The sequence below is a fragment of the Pelophylax lessonae genome, assembly GCF_965119305.1.
Source record: "Pelophylax lessonae genome assembly, chromosome: 4".
Lineage (NCBI taxonomy): Eukaryota > Metazoa > Chordata > Amphibia > Anura > Ranidae > Pelophylax > Pelophylax lessonae.
Genome location: NC_138771.1, coordinates 36853752 through 36871532, shown reverse-complemented (window position 1 = coordinate 36871532; position 17781 = coordinate 36853752). Strand labels below are relative to the sequence as shown.

The following is a 17781-nucleotide window of genomic DNA, read 5'->3' as shown; positions in this document are numbered from 1 at the left end:
GTTGTACCCAAACGGATCAGTGGATTGACTTGGCTACATTGAGCTTGCCCATAGATAGTTCGAATCTCAACAGGTTTGTCAGGGATCTGACTGGCTTTGAACCATCTATGGCTGGCTAAAGTGGCTTTGTAAGCTATGAGATGTCTTCAACACTACAGAGTAAGTTCAAACAAACACATTGCAATGGTCATGGGACTTTAAAGGAGGCAGGTCACTTAGTAAAGTACAAAGTTATTAAAAGTATCTGAAAAATAACCGTGAGGTTAGCCCACGCCCCAAAAGGGTACATATATTACAAAATAGAGAAAGTATGGGTTTTAAGGGCTTAATTGAAAAAGGAATACCAAGAATCCATAATTCATAAAAAATTGAACATTTTATTAATTTTGATCATAAAAATGTATTTTAATACATGAGGGATTGCTAGAAAAGAAGAAATGAATCCCCCATATATTTACCGAAAAACATTAAAAACCACAGCACAGAAATATACCCCTAATAGGGGACTAATACATGCTTCAAGCTGATGTTGGTGCAAGAAGTCTCTGTTGATATTCGGTTTGAGGGTCCCAATGAGCCAACGCGTTTCGCATCGGGCTTCGTCAGGGCCAAAGAGACTGAGCAATACCGATATTTCTTGCTGTGTAGAAGTATTGTTAGCGGGCAGGATATATAGGCTCCTATATTAGTAAATGTCTTGTAAACACAAGACTGGTGGTGTGGACCAGTCAGACTATTGATCCTTCAGTTAGTATAGGTCCCCCGTGTTGCAGTAGTGGACATTTACGAATATAGGAGCCTATATATCCTGCCCACTAACAATACTTCTACACACAGCAAGAAATATCGGTATTGCTCAGTCTCTTTGGCCCTGACGAAGCCCGATGCGAAACGCGTTGGCTCATTGGGACCCTCAAACCGAATATCAACAGAGACTTCTTGCACCAACATCAGCTTGAAGCATGTATTAGTCCCCTATTAGGGGAATATTTCTGTGCTGTGGTTTTTAATATTTTTCGGTAAATATATGGGGAATTCATTTCTTCTTTTCTAGCAATCCCTCATGTATTATAATACATTTTTATGATCAAAATTAATAAAATGTTCAATTTTTTTATGGATTATTGGTATTCCTATTTCAATTAGGCCCTTAAAACTCATACTTTCTCTATTTTGTGATATATGTTATTAAAAGTAGTAATGGTAACACAGTCCATGATTTACAAGTATATTCAATCAATTTCCACATATAATACAGACATATGTTAAAAAGAGCTGACATAGGGAAAATTTCATATAGTAATATACCAAATTCATATTATAATGATGGTAAGACATATAAAGGTACAAAATTGACGAATGATGTGGCAAATAAAATATCTTGGCATCTCTGGGACTCATTTTGTGTCCACTAATCTGGAGTTTGATGCAGAAGGATATCTACAAATATATAGGTACAGCGCCTTGCAAAAGTATTGACCCCCCTTGGCATTTTTCGTGTTTTGTTGCCTCACAACCTAGAATTAACATGGATTGTTTGGGGATTTGTGTCATTTAATTTACAGAACATGCCCACAACTTTTGAAGATGTTTTTTTTTTTTTTTTTTGTGAAGCAAACCACAAATAGGACAATGTGATAAATGGCTTAAAAAATGACTTAAAAAAAGTCCACCCTGTGCCAAGGCGAAAAACAAATATAAATCTAAATAATACTGCCGCTGCTGCTCATCACCAAGTGAAAAACATTAAATACCCCAATAACACAGCACTGAAACAGTGTAAATCTAAATATAGTGGCACAAATATATGTAATCCAAATGATAATTATAAAAAAACAATGAGAAAAAAATATAAATATAAATATGTAATGTCCAATCCCAGTGATAAATTGAACTATGTTCAATTATTCGACAAGTGATAAGTGAAAAAATATATCATATTTTATTTAAGCAAGTGTCCAGTGAAAAAAATATATATGATAATTTAAGCAAGTGTCCAGTGAAGAAAATCCAAAATATCCAGTGCAGACAATGGTGTGATCACACGTAATCCAAAATACTTCCAAGTGAGTTCAAGTGGTTCTTGTGAATCCAAAGGTGCCCTCTTGCCAACAAGTGAGTCTACTTACCAGAATGCGTGGACCCCTTGAAACCTTATGGCCCAGGGGTCTGGAATAGCTTGACAAGTAGATATGTACTGGGGCCCCTTTAAGATGTCCTTTCCTCAGATGCAGGCAAATAAACAGAAAGAAACCCAGATAGTGCAGTACGCTCTAATAATTTTATTAAAAGATAAAGGCTTCCAAATAATGAACTCACAATAAATAAAAATTATAAAGGCTCATCAAACATATATTGCAGATATTCCCGGGGTATAATGGAGAGCGATCCTATCGTCGTCCTCGCTATGCCGAACGGCGTGCGTTCCAGCGCACTTCCGCTTGCGTTCCACCACACCGGAAATTATGTCTTACGTTTGCTATTAAGGCCGTAAATTAAGTTGACACGTTTCGCCCCTCCCTGTGGGCGCTTTCAAAGACATGATTAGGGGTGTACTCACTTTGTGAGATACTGTATGTATGTATGTATGTGTGTGTGTGTGTGTGTGTGTGTGTGTGTATATATATATATATATATATATATATATATATATATATATATATATATATATATATATTCACCCTCCTTGGCATTTATCGTCTTTTGTTGCCTCACAACCAGGAATTTAACATGGATTGTTTGAGGATTTGCATAATTTAATTTACAGAACATGCCCACAACTTTGAAGATGTTTTTTTTTTTTTTTTTTTTTATTGTGAAGCAAACGACACAATAACAGAAAAAGTCAATGTGCATAACTATTCACCCCCCTAAGGTCAATACTTTGTAGAGCCACCTTTTACGGCAATCACAGCTCCAAAGTTGCTTTGGATAAGTCTCTATGAGCTTGCCATGTCTTACCACTAGGATTTTTGCCCATTCCTCCTTGCAAAACTGCTCCAGCTCCTTCAAGTTGGATGGTTTGCACTTGTGAACAGCAATCTTTAAGTCTGACAACAGATTTTCTATTGGATTGAGGTCTGGGCTTTGACTAGACCATTCCAACACATTTACATGTTTCCCCTTAAACCACTCAAGTGTTCGCTTTAGCAGTGTGTTTGGGGTCATTGTCCTGCTGGAAGGGGAACCTCTGTCCTAGCCAAGCACAGAGTGGTACAGGTTTTGCTTAAGAATATCCCTGTATTTAGCACCATCCATCTTTCCCTCAACTCTGACCAGTTTCCCAGTCCCGGCTGGCTGCTGAAAAACATCCCCATAGCATGATGCTGCCACCACCATGTTTTACTGTGGGGATGGTGTTCTTTGGGTGATGTGTTGGGTTTGCGACAGACATAGCGTTTTCTTTGATGGCCTAAAAGTTCAACTTTAGTCTCCTCAGACCAGAGCACCTTCCTCCATACATTTTGGGAGTCTCCCACATGCCTTTTTGCAAACTCAAAGCGTGCCTTTTTGTTTTTTTTTTTTGCTGAAAGTAATGGCTTTCTTCTAGCCAGTCTGCCATAAAGCCCAACTCTATGGAGCATATGGCTTATTGTCGTCCTATGTACAGATACTCCAGTCTCTGCTGTGGATTTCTTCAACTCCTCCAGAGTTACCTTGGGGCTCTGCTGCCTCTCTGATTAATGCCCTGAGGTCCGTGAGTTTTGGTGGGCGGCCGTCTCTTGGCAGGTTTGCTGTTGTGCCATGTTCTTTCCATTTGGTTATGATAGATTTGATGGTGCTCCTTGGGATCATCAACGATTTGGATATTTTTTTATACCGTAACCCTGACTTGTACTTCTCAACAACATTGTCCCTTACTTGTTTGGAGAGTTCCTTGGTTTTCATGGCAGTGTTTGGTTAGTGGTGCCTCTTGCTTAGGTGTTGCATCCTCAGGGGCCTTTCAAAAAAGGTGTGTATATGTAATGACAGATCATGTGACACTAAAGCCCCGTACACACGCAACGATTATTGGCCGACCGATCGTCCGTCGTTTGTCCAGAGTTGTGTTTATTTGGTTGGAATGTGCCTAGACTGCACACTCGGCCAACAAAATTCTTCTTCAAAAGTGATGTCATGTGTTGGTTTGCTTTCTTTGTGTTATTTCTTCACTGAGCATGCCCAGACTTGCTCATCAGATTTTTCCCTGTCGAAATCTGTACTGACTGCACGAAAATCGGCCGTTATGTTGACGGCCAACAAAAATTTTATAGTCTGCACACCAGATTTTTTTCGGCCGAAAAGTCGGAGTTGGTTGTCAGAAGCATCATACTAACAAGCCGAAAATTGGCAGATCGGACGTTGGGTGAAAATTCCCTGCCAATTTTCGACGCATGTGTACGGGGCTTTAGATTGCACACAGGTGGACATCATTTTACTAATTATGTGACTTCTGAAGGTAATTGGTTGCACCAGAGCTTTTTATGGGCTTCGTAAAAAAAGGGGGGTGAATACATATGCACATGCTAATTTTCTGTTTTCTATTTCTAAAAAAAATAGTTTTATGTATATATTTTTCCCATTTCACTTCACCGACTTAGACTATTGTGTTCTGATCCATCACATAATATTCAGATTAACAAAACATTGAACTTAAGGCTGTAAAGTACCTGTAATAAAATTAATGGTGACAGGATCAGGCAAGGTTCCAGATCAAACCGCAAGCATGCATCTGGCTGGCTGGCAAAACACTGAAGCACAAAGGGGGACAGTAGTATAGGAACTAAATACCCTCTCAGCAGCCAGCATCAGGTGGAGGCTGATTACTGGGATTTGTTGGCTGCTGGGCGACACCCGCTGGTGGACACTGGAACTACAACTCTGTTAATACGTGAATTGGGTCACTGTGCTAGAAAAAACTTTGGTATCAATTTAAATTTGAAGTTTAAGAAAATCCACGAGGGAAATAGTGGGAAGAAGGGGAGGGACTTTATGATACCCACAAAACGATAAAGAATATAGATAGATAAAAATCTAAATATTTATTATGGATACATTAAAATAACCCCAGGACCAAGAATATTAGGGGTAAGTATCAAAGAAATATGGTATAATAAAAATCACATGTTGATCAACATTAAATATTAATAAACCATGATATGATGATCCTGATAGCGTAAATCCAGAGCCCCGAACCGTTTAGACTAAGTCTTCCTCAGGGTGATGGCAGCTGTTAGCATATCAGAAGGATCTAAAGTTAAGATAATAGAAACATCTCAAAGTATGCTCGAGGTCCACAAAAGACGATTGTCGTGCCATGTACCAAGGACTGTGTGTCCCAAACACAAGGGATAAAAAAAGCAAACTGCAAAGTTTGTAATGCACTGAAAAGCTTCAGTTAGGTCTGGAGTCAGGGTCTGTCATGTCAAATATAGATTAACACAGCAGTGTCAGCAAGTTGCCTCAGTGGTCCCTAGAACTCTCTGCCCAGGGAACCACACTGCCACCAACAGGTAATCCAGGTCCTGACAGATGCTTTGTTTCATGCTGTATCTCATGTTCAGTGTATTTTCTCGAAGTCTTATATGAAAAGAATATACAAAAAAAGTGGTGTCACCATCTAGTTTTGAAGTTTACTGGGTAATGTAAAGCATAAATATAATTGCTAATATTGGAGCAGTTAAACCTTTCACATAAAATGCAATTAATGGCTGGAATCTTGCTTTAAAAGTGTATAATCCAGTCGGTAATATACGTTGGATCTGTTGAGTCATTGTGATTAACCACCATTCATAAATGTTACCACTGCATGTTTTCTAGACACAGTGCAAGAATGGAAATCCTCAATGGAGGGAACGCTTTGATTTTCACTACTACTCTGACAGAATGGGGATATTGGAGATTGAAGCATGGGGACAAGATAGCCGAAAACATGAGGAGCTGCTGGGCTTGTGAGTGTGCTTTTGTATTTATTCCGTGTTTTGATTTTTCTATGTTTATTATCTGTGCAATGCAGCTGTTAAAGTTGAAAAATTGCATTACATTATGCAAAAGGGAGTCCAAATGACATGGTGGGGTCATTCATGTAAACCACTGTTATATTGGAGCTGCTGTCCACATCCTCCGGTTGGTTCCTTGCTTTTCCGGCAGGTACTTGTTTTGACTTTCTTATCCCTAAAGCCCCGTACACACGTACCGATCGTCGGCCGACCGATCGGCCGTCTTTTGTCCAGGGCTGTCGGTGTCTGTTGAAAAGTGCAAAAGACTGCACATGAATTTTGTCGGCCAACAACAAGCCGACTGCAGAAGTGATGTCATGTGATGGTTAACGTTCCGTGTGTTTTTTCTTCTCTGAGCATGCCCAGTCTTGCAAATCTGCTGATTGTCCGCCGACTTCTGTACTGACTGGCGAACAATCGGCCATTCTGGTGTCGGCATACAAAAATTTTAATGCTTGCACGACAGATTCTGTTCGGCCGAAAATGCGCTGTCGGCTGTCGGAAGCATCATACTAACAAGCCTACAATCGGCCGATCGGTCGTCGGCCGAATATTTACGGCCGACAATCGGTACGTGTGTACGGGGCTTTAGTTGTCTCCCTGCAAGCTGTGTCTCGCACATGTGCAGTAGATAGCCAGCTGTGAGTCATCATGAGGTCACAGCCACCTCCTGAATCCAACATAACGGAGCAACATCCTAATGTGCTGGAAAACTTTGGGTTTCTGGAAGATATTGTCAAACATCTTGGCGAAGATATCCTCATAGCTGTGACCTTCCAGTGCAATAGGATTTGATATAAGCCGCTAGACCTGTCTACCCTTTCCACCCCCTACCTCTATTTATAGAAGCTGTACAATCGCTTCCTGCAATGAAAAGTGCTTTATGAAAAGTGAAAGTGAAAAGTGGAGGAGTACCTTCAATTCATCTGCACTTTTCATTGTTGGAAGCTATAGTTCAGCTTCTATAAATAGAGAAGGGGGCCAAAAAGGTCGGACATAATCAGCATGAAGGTCACCTTTTCAAACATAATTTCACTTTTCTTAGTGAATAGAGGCCTTTTCCAATTATCTTTTCTGCCCAAGCCATCCCAATGTGCTTATTTCTCACTTACCTAGTCCATCACAGCCTTAAATCTTCACCTTCTGAGCCCCTGTAACATCATGAGACAGTCCAGAAAATCCATATCCCATCATGCACTGCCTTACTGCATCACAGAAAAGGGTGTGTTTTACCTCTCTGGACACCCCTCCCTTTTTACTTTTTTTTTTAGAAAGCACTGGGCTGAACTAAGGTGGTGAAGAGGTGGACTTGAAAAATCTCCTGGAGGATGGGGGCAGGTGCAGGGTGTGTTTTAATAGTCAGCTGCTGAAGAACTTCCTCACTCTACTAATGGCTCTAGCATCCTGCAGGCTGGATAGCAGGAAAGTTCAGAGGAGTTTTCCATAGAAGAAAGCAGTAGCTGAGATGAGGCCTGCTCAGAACATAGGGACAGCATTTTTTTCTTTTCTGCAACAGAGATACATTTGGATGCTCGGGATTAAAAAAAAATATATATATATTTATACTCCCCTAGGTGGATGCTCCATCTGTCCCTTGCTGCCTCTACATCGAGAACCGAGCAATCAAAGACCGCTGATCACTTAGTTCTTGTCTTCACTGAGCAGAGAGCCAGTGACTGTCAATCACTGCTCTCTCCTCTGCCCCTCCAATGCTCACTGGAATGCCAGGATGTGGAAGGGGGCAGGAGGGATTGGCTGAGGCTCTCCGCAGCTCACCGTTCAGGCATCTGGGTGGATTGGATGAATACAGGTCTAAGGAGTGCAGAATGAAGTGCACTTCTGTGTTCCTTAAGAGACTACAGCCTCCCAATGTACATTGGTACATCAAGAAGCTGTAGTTTAGAAAGAAAAAGAGTTTAACCTAGCATCTCATATGAACTCCCGCACATCAGAGGATCACAGCTTCTAGGGATATCTGGGGGGGACAGAGGAAAACAATTTCACCGAACAGAGCAGCCACCAGCACAAGGGACACTTCTCAAGTACCATACCTTGTGCTGATTAAAACACAAATGAGCTAGTTTAAGGTTTAATCTTTTCATGTGTGGCTATACCTACTCAACATTATGTCATAGATAAGATGATCAGGACCAGGCTTCAAAAACCAGCTCCTTTTATTGTGCTTTTTGGTCATGTTCTCTTAGTCTGGCTATAGATGGTTTGAATCTAGGCCAAATCAGCACCTGGTACCTTCCAAGATTCATTCCATGTATGGGCATTCTGATTGTACCATCATTTGACTTGGGTACAACCAGCATGTTGGATTTCATGCGTGTGAGTATTGCCAGTGGCTATAGCCGCTAGCAGTAATCTCTGTGTTCTCCCGGCAGATATGGCTTCCCGCGTCTTTCCACCGGCAGAACATAATGGCTCTGAGGGAGAGCTTCTCCCATCAACATTGACTGTGTTATTGAGAGAATCAAGCAATTTTCCTAAAGGTAGCAGGAAAGAAAAGCGCATCATCTATGGCCTGCCTTAGTCAGCAAATCACAATGGTTGTATTGGGAAAAATGGTCTATTTGTGTGTGGGTGTCAGGTGCATATTGGCTTTCCCATTGCATTTAGTAATTGGTCATATTTAGCTATTTTAGTAGCTCCTCATATAAACCATATCCTTATTTACATTTAGCCTGTTCTACTATAACTGGCTATTTTGTCTGGATCAGCATACTTGCCTACATTTTACTAAGACAGGCTTATATTATTTTGCCCTTCCGTAAAATAACTTGGGCTATCTTGATGGCACCCTGAAACAAATTGGCTGAGATTTATGACTTAAAGTTTTGAAAGATATTCAAAGGAGTTAATTCGATTTTCTGGAAAGTTTTCTCATGTCTGAGCCTAAAAGAACAAAATGGCACTTGGTAAAAGCCTGCTCTGGTTTTAGATGGTACATAGATCATCCAGCTGTCTCTATGTCACGGCTTGCAAATTGTAAGAAGTTTATCATTGTATACTAAGCAAAGTAGACTGTAATTTACTGCCTTCCATTAGAAACATTATGGAATTTGATCTATTGTGATGCATTGTCATGTCTGAGGATCTGTATGGTAAATCTGACAATATCTTCTAATTTAGGTGTAAAGTGGATATTGCCGCATTGCCCATTGAGCAAATCAATCGCCTGGACGTGCCTCTGGAGCAGAACCAGGGCTCTATACACATGATGATAACTCTTACACCCTGCCCGGGAGTCTCCATTTCTGACCTTTGTGTTTGTCCGCTGGCGGACCCAATGGAGAGGGAGCAGATGAGAGAAAAATATGTGAGTATTACTAATTCTGATATTTATAGCCTAAAGAATATTCTGATAAGTGATTAGAACAGATAAGTCCTCATATCATCGTAGGATCTTTAGGGTTCAGGGTTGCACAAGGATGATTCCAAATATGTTTGTTCAGTACTTTACATAGTAACTGTTACAAAATAAGGTGAGGCTGTATCTACCTTGAATACTTAAACTTGTGCAGGTGTAAATCAACTTTAGTGCATCAATAAATCTCAAACCCATATGCTGACCAAATGTTCCAAAGTTTTAAAGGACATCAACTTACAATACTGAAATTTTTGCCATTCTTTATATACAGAAGAGTTTTTATTAGTTTTGAAATGGGCATAAATTATCATAAATGCTGACAAAGAAACGCACAAAGAAACGCACCTATGTTGTACATATTCAGTAAAAGGAATAGATGGGCCAGAGGTCTCTGCAGTATAGCATACACAGGAGCAATGCATTAAATAGACCATCCATTGCCAGCCAAGGTTCACTAGAACCCTGAGGCTCCTCCAAAGGTTACGAAGGTTTCCATGAGCTATGGTGGATGAAGTTCTGGGGCCAATGCTACATGGCAGAGCCAGTCTCTGCAGTATAGCATACACAGGAGCAATGCATTACTTAGACCATCCATTCTCAGCCAAGGTTCACTAGAACCCTGAGGCTCCTCCAAAGGTTGCTAAGGTTTCCATGAGCAATGGTTGATGAAGTTCTGGGGCCAATGCTACATGGCAGAGCCAGCGGCATGACATCAATGGCCTTTTTATCTGTCTGAAAGGTTAACTTCCTGACCACCACTTTAAGGGTGGCATTTTTCCCACTGACAACCAATGTAAGGGGCATTTTGATGCCTGATATATTCATTTTAGAAGGGGTTCTCCAAGACCTGAATATTTATTTCTTCGTTAAAGGATTGAGAGAGGCTAACACAGACAACTGACAAGTTATCCAATTGCTGAAGACAAATGCAATGAGGGACATAAAGTGGTTCTAAAGCTAAAACATTTTTTTTCCTAATGCATTCTCTGCATTCGGTAAACCCATCAATTTAACAGTTTAAAAAAAGTTAAGTTTCTGGCAAGTGCCGGGAATATAACTGTCACATTGGTTGTGCTTTCAACCAAACTGTCAAACCATCCAATCGCCAGTGTCATAAAGGTTCACATGTGCAGCATCGTGGCAGTTGAAGATTAAATAAAGTCCAAAATGGCAGCTTCCTTGGCTGAAAACAATAGGAGGGTTTACTTCCACTTTAAGAAATGTTTTACCACTTGCTGTGCCGCCCCCTCGGTAAACACTTACCTGAGTCCTCTGTCCGGATCCTGCGCTGTGCCCGGCTCCATCTCTTCTCTCCTTACTCCCTGCTCTCACGTGAGCCTCTGAGAGCCTCCTAAAAGAATTTAGCTTGGAACCACCAAATATGACCAACAGACCCAGTGCTTTTTTCAGTTATATTTCTACCTTTTCCAGAACTCCATGGGAAAAGGAAAAATATGATCGTTTTCTGCATGCTCTAGATTTTTTAAAGTAAAGCTGTTTGTAAATTCTTTGTTTCATTATTCTACCTTTTTTGCTTCTTTAGTGCTTGAAAAATTCATTCCAGAACTTGAAAGACATTGGTTTCCTGCAAGTCAAAGTACTTAAAGCAGAGGATCTTCTAGCTGCAGACTTTTCAGGTGTGTGTATAAATCAGTTGCTAAAATTATATTTGCTTACAATCTCCTGTTAGATTCCTCAGTTGATATTGATGGTAATTGACTGTGTTTTGAGCTTATTTCTTTGTTTAAAAATGTGTATGGCTGTGCACTGTGTGGGGTGCCAGACTAAAAGGTTTTAATTAGGTCTGTCATTTTTTTACAAGCATGTGATTATAGCCTGAGGCTGTAATTGGCCTGTTCTATGATGTCCTCGGGGCGCGGAACACTGCGCCCCAAACCCTCCAACTTTGTGACTTTAGCGAATCAGGACAGGAGGCTGAAGATTTGGAACCCGGAAAGAAGACCGGGTTAAAACAGAAGCTGGGGCACTGGGTATCAAGGGAGCTGTGACCGGTAGAGTTTCAAACTGCAGGGGTTTGTTTGTGCCCCCCCAAAGTTTATTTTTTTTTCACCAGTCGTCACTGCTTGTGACCCAGAATCAGCCGATGGCAGACTTTTGGCAAAACCACTCCAGGCTCTTTAAGAATCCCAACAATATTGTCAGGATCCACTCAGCCACCTAATTGAAATCTGGCTCGACCTCTCAGAGCCAGAGCTAGCTGCGTCCACCCCTTCCCTTGCTCTGTGCTCCAGCGAGGGTTGGAGGAGCAGAGCGAAGAGCGCTGACTGCCAGTCACTTTTCTCCATTCAGAGTGGACCAAGAACTGAGCAATCAGTTCTTATCTGAATGCTCAGTTTTGGGCTTAGAGCCGATAGAGAACAACTGCAGTATCACATCAATGCTGCAGCATGGAGGTAAGTATGTATGTTTATTTTATTTATTTATGTAGCACTGCCCCCTTGAGGACTGCTGAATTCTTTACCTTTCGGGTCCCCCTGCATTAAAATTAGCAACTGCAGCATGCACAATTCAACACTTTACTCCTTGGCTCAGTCAATGAACAGTCTAGGGGATGTAGTTGTTTTTGATGATTTACTTAAATTAGGAATGGGAGAAGGGAAGAGTGAGATACTACAAATCAAACTATTCACAATGGTTGAGGAGCTTTTACTTGCTATGCAGCCAGGCTGCTGATTCACCCTGCCACTAGGGGAATTTTAGATTAAGTCTCTGTGCAGACAACGTGATGGGATAGATTATCTTCGGGATATCCTCCTAGTATCCCATTTCACTACACAGACTGGCACCCATCCTCTGACTATCCTACACTGGGGTGGCCCCCCACAGGTCAGGCCTCTAGACTCGATCCCCTGTACTCACGATATTGTTTTTCGAGGGTTTTCAGAGTGTCTACCCCTCCAGTCAGCTCTCTTGGACCTCTGGGTTCAGTTCCTTTCCTCTAGTCCCCAGGCCGACTGCCTGTGACCACGTGCCACCACTAAAGAGGAGGAGGCAGCCGCCACCCTCCCTCCGGGACTCTGCTCACCAGCCAAAGACCCCGTAGCACATGTGCTCCTGGCTTTTATACAGTATCCCATAATGCACAGAGACAACCAATCTCTGCCAATCACTGGGACTGTATCAAAGCCTGTGTACCCATTGGTCAGGTTTCCTCCCACTGCCCAACATGCTTCCCTATTGGACCAGTGTGAAACACTATCTAGACCCAATGAATCAAACCCTGAGCAGACCTAACTCACAGATCGTGCTCTCTGGTAGGCAGAAAGCAATATAGATTTGCCTGCTGCTCCTCTGATAGGCAGACAGAGCCAAAAACTATACTCTCTCACTAACACCTACCTAGGAGGGTGCTACATTTTAGGGATCAAACGATTATCGGCAAAGCCGATATATCCGGGGCCGATATGCACTTTCCCCAATATATCGGAATCGGCCCGGGGGGGGGGGTTACCGATATTGCCGATATATCGGGAAAGTGCTTGTACCGGAGTGATGCCTGCAGCTATATGCATCACCCAGTACCGGCGTCCATAGCCGACGGTCGGCTGTCTTGTAATGACAACCGATGTGGCTGAGAAGCTGCTCGGCTGTCATTACAAGGACAAACAAATACTGCTCTTTTAACTCTTTAAGAATGCTAGGTCTCAGCATGACCAGAAAACCAGGGAAATTTCACAGCATTCTGGGACTTTTCCTTAGCAGCTTGAGAACAACTCTGTTAACGTTTGATCTAGAATATAAATTTCATGTGAAAAAGCTTTATGGAAAGACCGAGTACTCTAATTGTTATAGACTTTAGGTAATGTCTAAATGCACTGCAGAGGTTAATTTTATTTGATGCCTCATTTTGCTACCTATGACAGAGCACAGATCCAGAATTAATTGGAATTTCTTTTATAGGAACAGTTCACGAAAAGCTATAGGCTTATCCTTATTTTATTTGTTGAATTTAAATTGAACGCTCATCCTTCCACCAATAAAACATGAGCTGGTTGGATCTGAACCAGTGCATAGAGATGTTGATGCCGGGGATAATCGCTTTGTCAATGTGAAATGACTTTTCTGCCTCATTGACTGGTTTTTATACATGTGCACATTTGCACAGATTGCGTTTGTTCACTGACCAAAAACAGTGTTCAGAAAACCAAATTGCAGGGTGAAATGGTCTTTTTTTTCCCCTTGTATCGTGTGTTCCTTTTTTATTATTATTGCTATAATCTACTTTTGCATTTTGAGTATCTTTTTTTTGGTCATTAACTCTTTCCAAGCTCTTTTTTTTACATGGAGTTTTCTTTTAGGAGTATGTAGTTGTGGGTATACCTGATACATCTCTGTGTAAAAATATGAATGAAAGACTTGTATGCTTTTTAAACGGGGGGGGTTTCAGAAAAATCTATGGAGCAGTAGGTAAGAATGGACTGTGGAGAAATGGCAAACTCGTATGCAGAGCAAGACACTGTGACATACTTAAAGCTTAATAGATTGAGATGGAACAGAGTGTTGAGAACATTTATTAACCACTTAAGCCCCGGAAGATTTTACCCCCTTCCTGACCAGGGGGTTTTTTGCGATTTTTTTACTGCGTGATTTTAACGGACAATTACGCGGTTGTGCAACGCCATACCCAAATGAAATTTACGTCCTTTTTTTCCCACAAACAGAGCTTTCTTTTGGTGGTATTTGATCACGTGTGCGATTTTTACTTTTTGCGCTATAAACAAAAAAAGAGCGTAAATTTTGAAAAAAATAACAATATTTTTCACATTTTTTTATATGAAATTTCCCCCCAAAAAATGTTAAAATCAAAAATTTTTTAACATTTTTGGCCAATTTGTTTTATGCTACATATGTTTGGTAAAAAAAAATCGCAAAAAGCGTATTTTGATTGGTTTGCGCAAAAGTAATTGCGTTTACTAACTAAGGGAAAGATTTTTTGTAATTTTTGTTGTTGTTTTTTTTAACGCGTAATGGCGGCGATCTTCGATTTTTTTTTTTTTTTTTTTTTTGCGGGACTGCAATATTGCAGCGGACAGATCGGACCCTTGACTGACATTTTTGACACTTTTGGGGTTACCAGTGACATTACTACAGTAATCAGTGCTATACATATGCACTGTTACTGTAAAAATGACACTGGCAGTGAAGGAGTTAACTTTATTGGAGAGGGAGGGGTTAAGTGTGTCCCTAGGGGCGTGTTTCTAACTGTGATTGGCTGTGGCTACTAGTGTAAGAACAGAGATCAACGGTCCTACATAGCAGAACCGTATGATCTCCATTCTTACACAGGGAAGAATGACAGGCGGCTTTGTTTACATTAGCCGCCTGCCTTTCTTCCGGTGTAACGGAAGATCGCGAGTGCCCGGCGGACATCGGGTGCGCTGGGCACACGCGCGGGGGGGGGGTCTGTGACCGCGCAGGAGCGCGCCTCCGGCAGCGCGCGCTCGCTCCCTAGAGCCTCACAGGCTAGCGACGTAGCCCTACGTCGTTTTGCCTGTGAGGGGCTGACCGTTGCAGTAATTAGTCGTGCGGCGCTCGGCAAGCGGTTAAAGTGTTACTAAACCCGCAACAATAAAAATCAGTCTGTATATGCAGTAAAGCATGCTTGTTATACTCACTGTGGAACCTAAGGAGTTAATTCTCTGCATTGTATAAAAAGGCTGTTTAATCCTGTATTCTCTGTTCCTTCCCTACTTCCACTGTCCCCAATCCATCTGCTAATAAGACCGAGCCTTTGGAGTTACTCTGCACATGCTCAGTTTGGTGTGTATTGCTAGAGAGGTTTTTTTTTTTTTTTTCTTGGGAGAGTGCATGTGATCAGCAGTCAGCACAGGGCCAATCAGCAGCCTCATAGAACAAACATGGGAGAATGAAACTCCCCCTACAAGCTTAAACCAGATACTGATAGAAGTCACACGTCTGCTATATACTGTCCAGACAGAAAGCCAGGGGTCATGCAGCCTAATAGGACAGTCAGAGGAGAATGAAAACTCCTTCTACAGGCTTTAACAAGTGTTCAGCCAGACTCTGATAGAAGTCACAAGACTGCTATATACTCCTGATGAGAAAAGGTATTTAGCAGTTTATATTTACTAAAATAATTGCATTTCCATGTTCTGTGTACTGTGGGAGACCAGATATAGTGACTGCAAGCTCCTGGGTTTAGTAACACTTTAAGGTAATATGGGTATTAGTAAGCCAATGAAAAGATTTCTAGACAAAGAGGAAGATTTGAAATTGCTAGAGAAACTGAGCCTGAGGAAGGAAGCTAGCTATAGGACAGCCATTCCCATCTAGGGTTCCATGGAACACTAGGTTCCTCCAGAGGTTTCTAGGGGTTCCTTAAGCTGTGGCTCATTGACTTCCCATTTTATGGTGCCAGCAAAGTTCTAGGTCAAATGTTACTTTGCAAAGCCAGCAGCATGACACCAATGATTTTTTTTTTTAGGTTTATAAGGTGTGGCATTCTGACCACAGTTGTTAAAAGCTGCATTCTTTCTACTGACCACCAATGTATAGGTTAATGGGGGGACAGGGGGGGCATTTTACCCATGGACTCAATTGAATCGCTTTTGGTAAGGGTTCCCCGAAACCTGGAAATTATTTTAGGGGTTCCTCTGGGGTTCAAAAGTTAAGAATGGCTGATACAGGGAATAATGTGCACACAATCCAGCTGGGAGCCAAGGACCTTCATAAGCCAGAGCTTCATAGAGTAGAGCGGCGATCGGTGCTGCAGCGTGTCACTCTGACTCACTGCATCTCCGATCTCGGTAAAGAGCCTACTGACGTAGGCTCTTTACCATGTGACCAGCTGTGTCCAATCACAGCTGGTCACATAGTAAATAGGAAGTGCAGTTGATCGGCTTTCCTCAGTTCATGCCCGACAGGCACGAGTAGAGGAGAGCCGATCTGCGGGTCTCCTGATGTCTGCACTGGCAATCAGAGCATTGATTACCAGTGCAGACCCTTGTGGAGGGGTGCCACTAGGGATGCCCACCATGGCCACCAGGGATGGCAATCAGGGCTCAGTGCTGCCCACCAGTGCCCTTCCCATCAGTGCTGCCCACCAGTGCCCTCCCCATCAGCGCTGCCCTACTGTGCCCATCATTGCCATCTATCAGTGCCGTCCACCAGTGCCCATTATTGCTCATCAGTGCTGCCTATCAGTGCCCACCAATGCTGCATATCAGTGCTACCCATCAGTGCCACATATCAGTGCCACACATCAGTGCCCATCAGTGCCACATATTAATGCCATCCCATCAGTGCGGCCTCATTAGTGCTCATCAGTGCAGGAAAAAATGTATCTATTTACAAAATTTTATAACCTAAATAAAAAAAACTTTTTTTTTTTTCAAACTTTTCGTTTTGTTTTTGTTTTGCAAAAAAGAAAAAACCTTGCGTTGATCACATACCACCAAAAGAAAGCTCTATTTGTGGGAAGAAAACGACATAAATTTGGTTTAGGTACAGTGTTGCATGACCGCGCAATTGTCATTCAAAATGCAACAGCGCTAAAAGCTATAAATTGGCCTGGGCGGGAAGGGGGAAAAGAGCCCGGTATTGAAGTGGTTAAAGCAGCAGCCTAAGGTTGTGTTTTGTTATGATTTTAATTTTTTTTGTTTTTTCTGGGTTCTACTTACTATGTTGTTTTACCGAGCCGGGGTATGCCCCCAAGACTCTGTTTTTGTATAAGGGTATAGTTTCCACCATGGCTGCAAAGCATTGCTTCGCGACCATGGCATTTTAACGAAAATATTATATGATTTTTTTTTTTTTTTTGGAAGGGGGGGGGGGGGCTGTTAGGTAGGCTGTACAGGGCCCCATGATTTCTAACAGCAGCCCTGATCACTACTATAATAAGTTGTGTCCCAAACCTGTACCTAAAGCCGATGACCCACAGTCCCTTGTACTGCAGACCATTGTGGGATACAGAATTCCAATGTGGTAGCTGTAAATACATCCGTAGTGGCAGATTTACCTTCTTGTTCTGGTGTATGAACAAAAAGAGAATTTCCCTACTTATAAAGGGGTTACAGTTTGAATAATGAAATCTTCTTGAAGAGGTAAGAGAATTGAATGTGTGTTCATGCCCAGATATTTGTTATAAAGATTAATAGAGGCTGATTGGTAACTCTTCTTCATACAGGCACCGTGCCATCCCTCAGTGGTTTGATTGTGCCACATGCTGTGAATATGGCTGGCAACTAGATGCTGCCTGACTGAAAACTGGCTGCGTTCACTAATATAAAACAAATGCGCTGTGCTGTGAGCGTGCATGGAGGCATTTTCATTGCAAGCAATTTTCCATTTGACTTTAAAAGAACCCAGCAGAAAAATGAGAGTTGCCTTTGCTGACTTGTATATATAGGTGCATTGTCATCTGTGGGTCATTGCTCACGTAGAGCC

General features: G+C 41.9%; 1 protein-coding gene across 1 annotated transcript in view; it reads left to right on the top strand.

The window, feature by feature from the left end:
- The window catches only part of MCTP2 (multiple C2 and transmembrane domain containing 2), a 387219-nt gene that overhangs the window by 243998 nt on the left and 125440 nt on the right, over positions 1 to 17781 (top strand). Inside the window, exons 10-12 of the mRNA XM_082254686.1 lie at positions 5800 to 5930; positions 9117 to 9303; positions 10898 to 10991. Coding sequence (XP_082110812.1) covers positions 5800 to 5930; positions 9117 to 9303; positions 10898 to 10991 — 412 coding nt within the window. The remainder of the gene's footprint in view (positions 1 to 5799; positions 5931 to 9116; positions 9304 to 10897; positions 10992 to 17781) is intronic.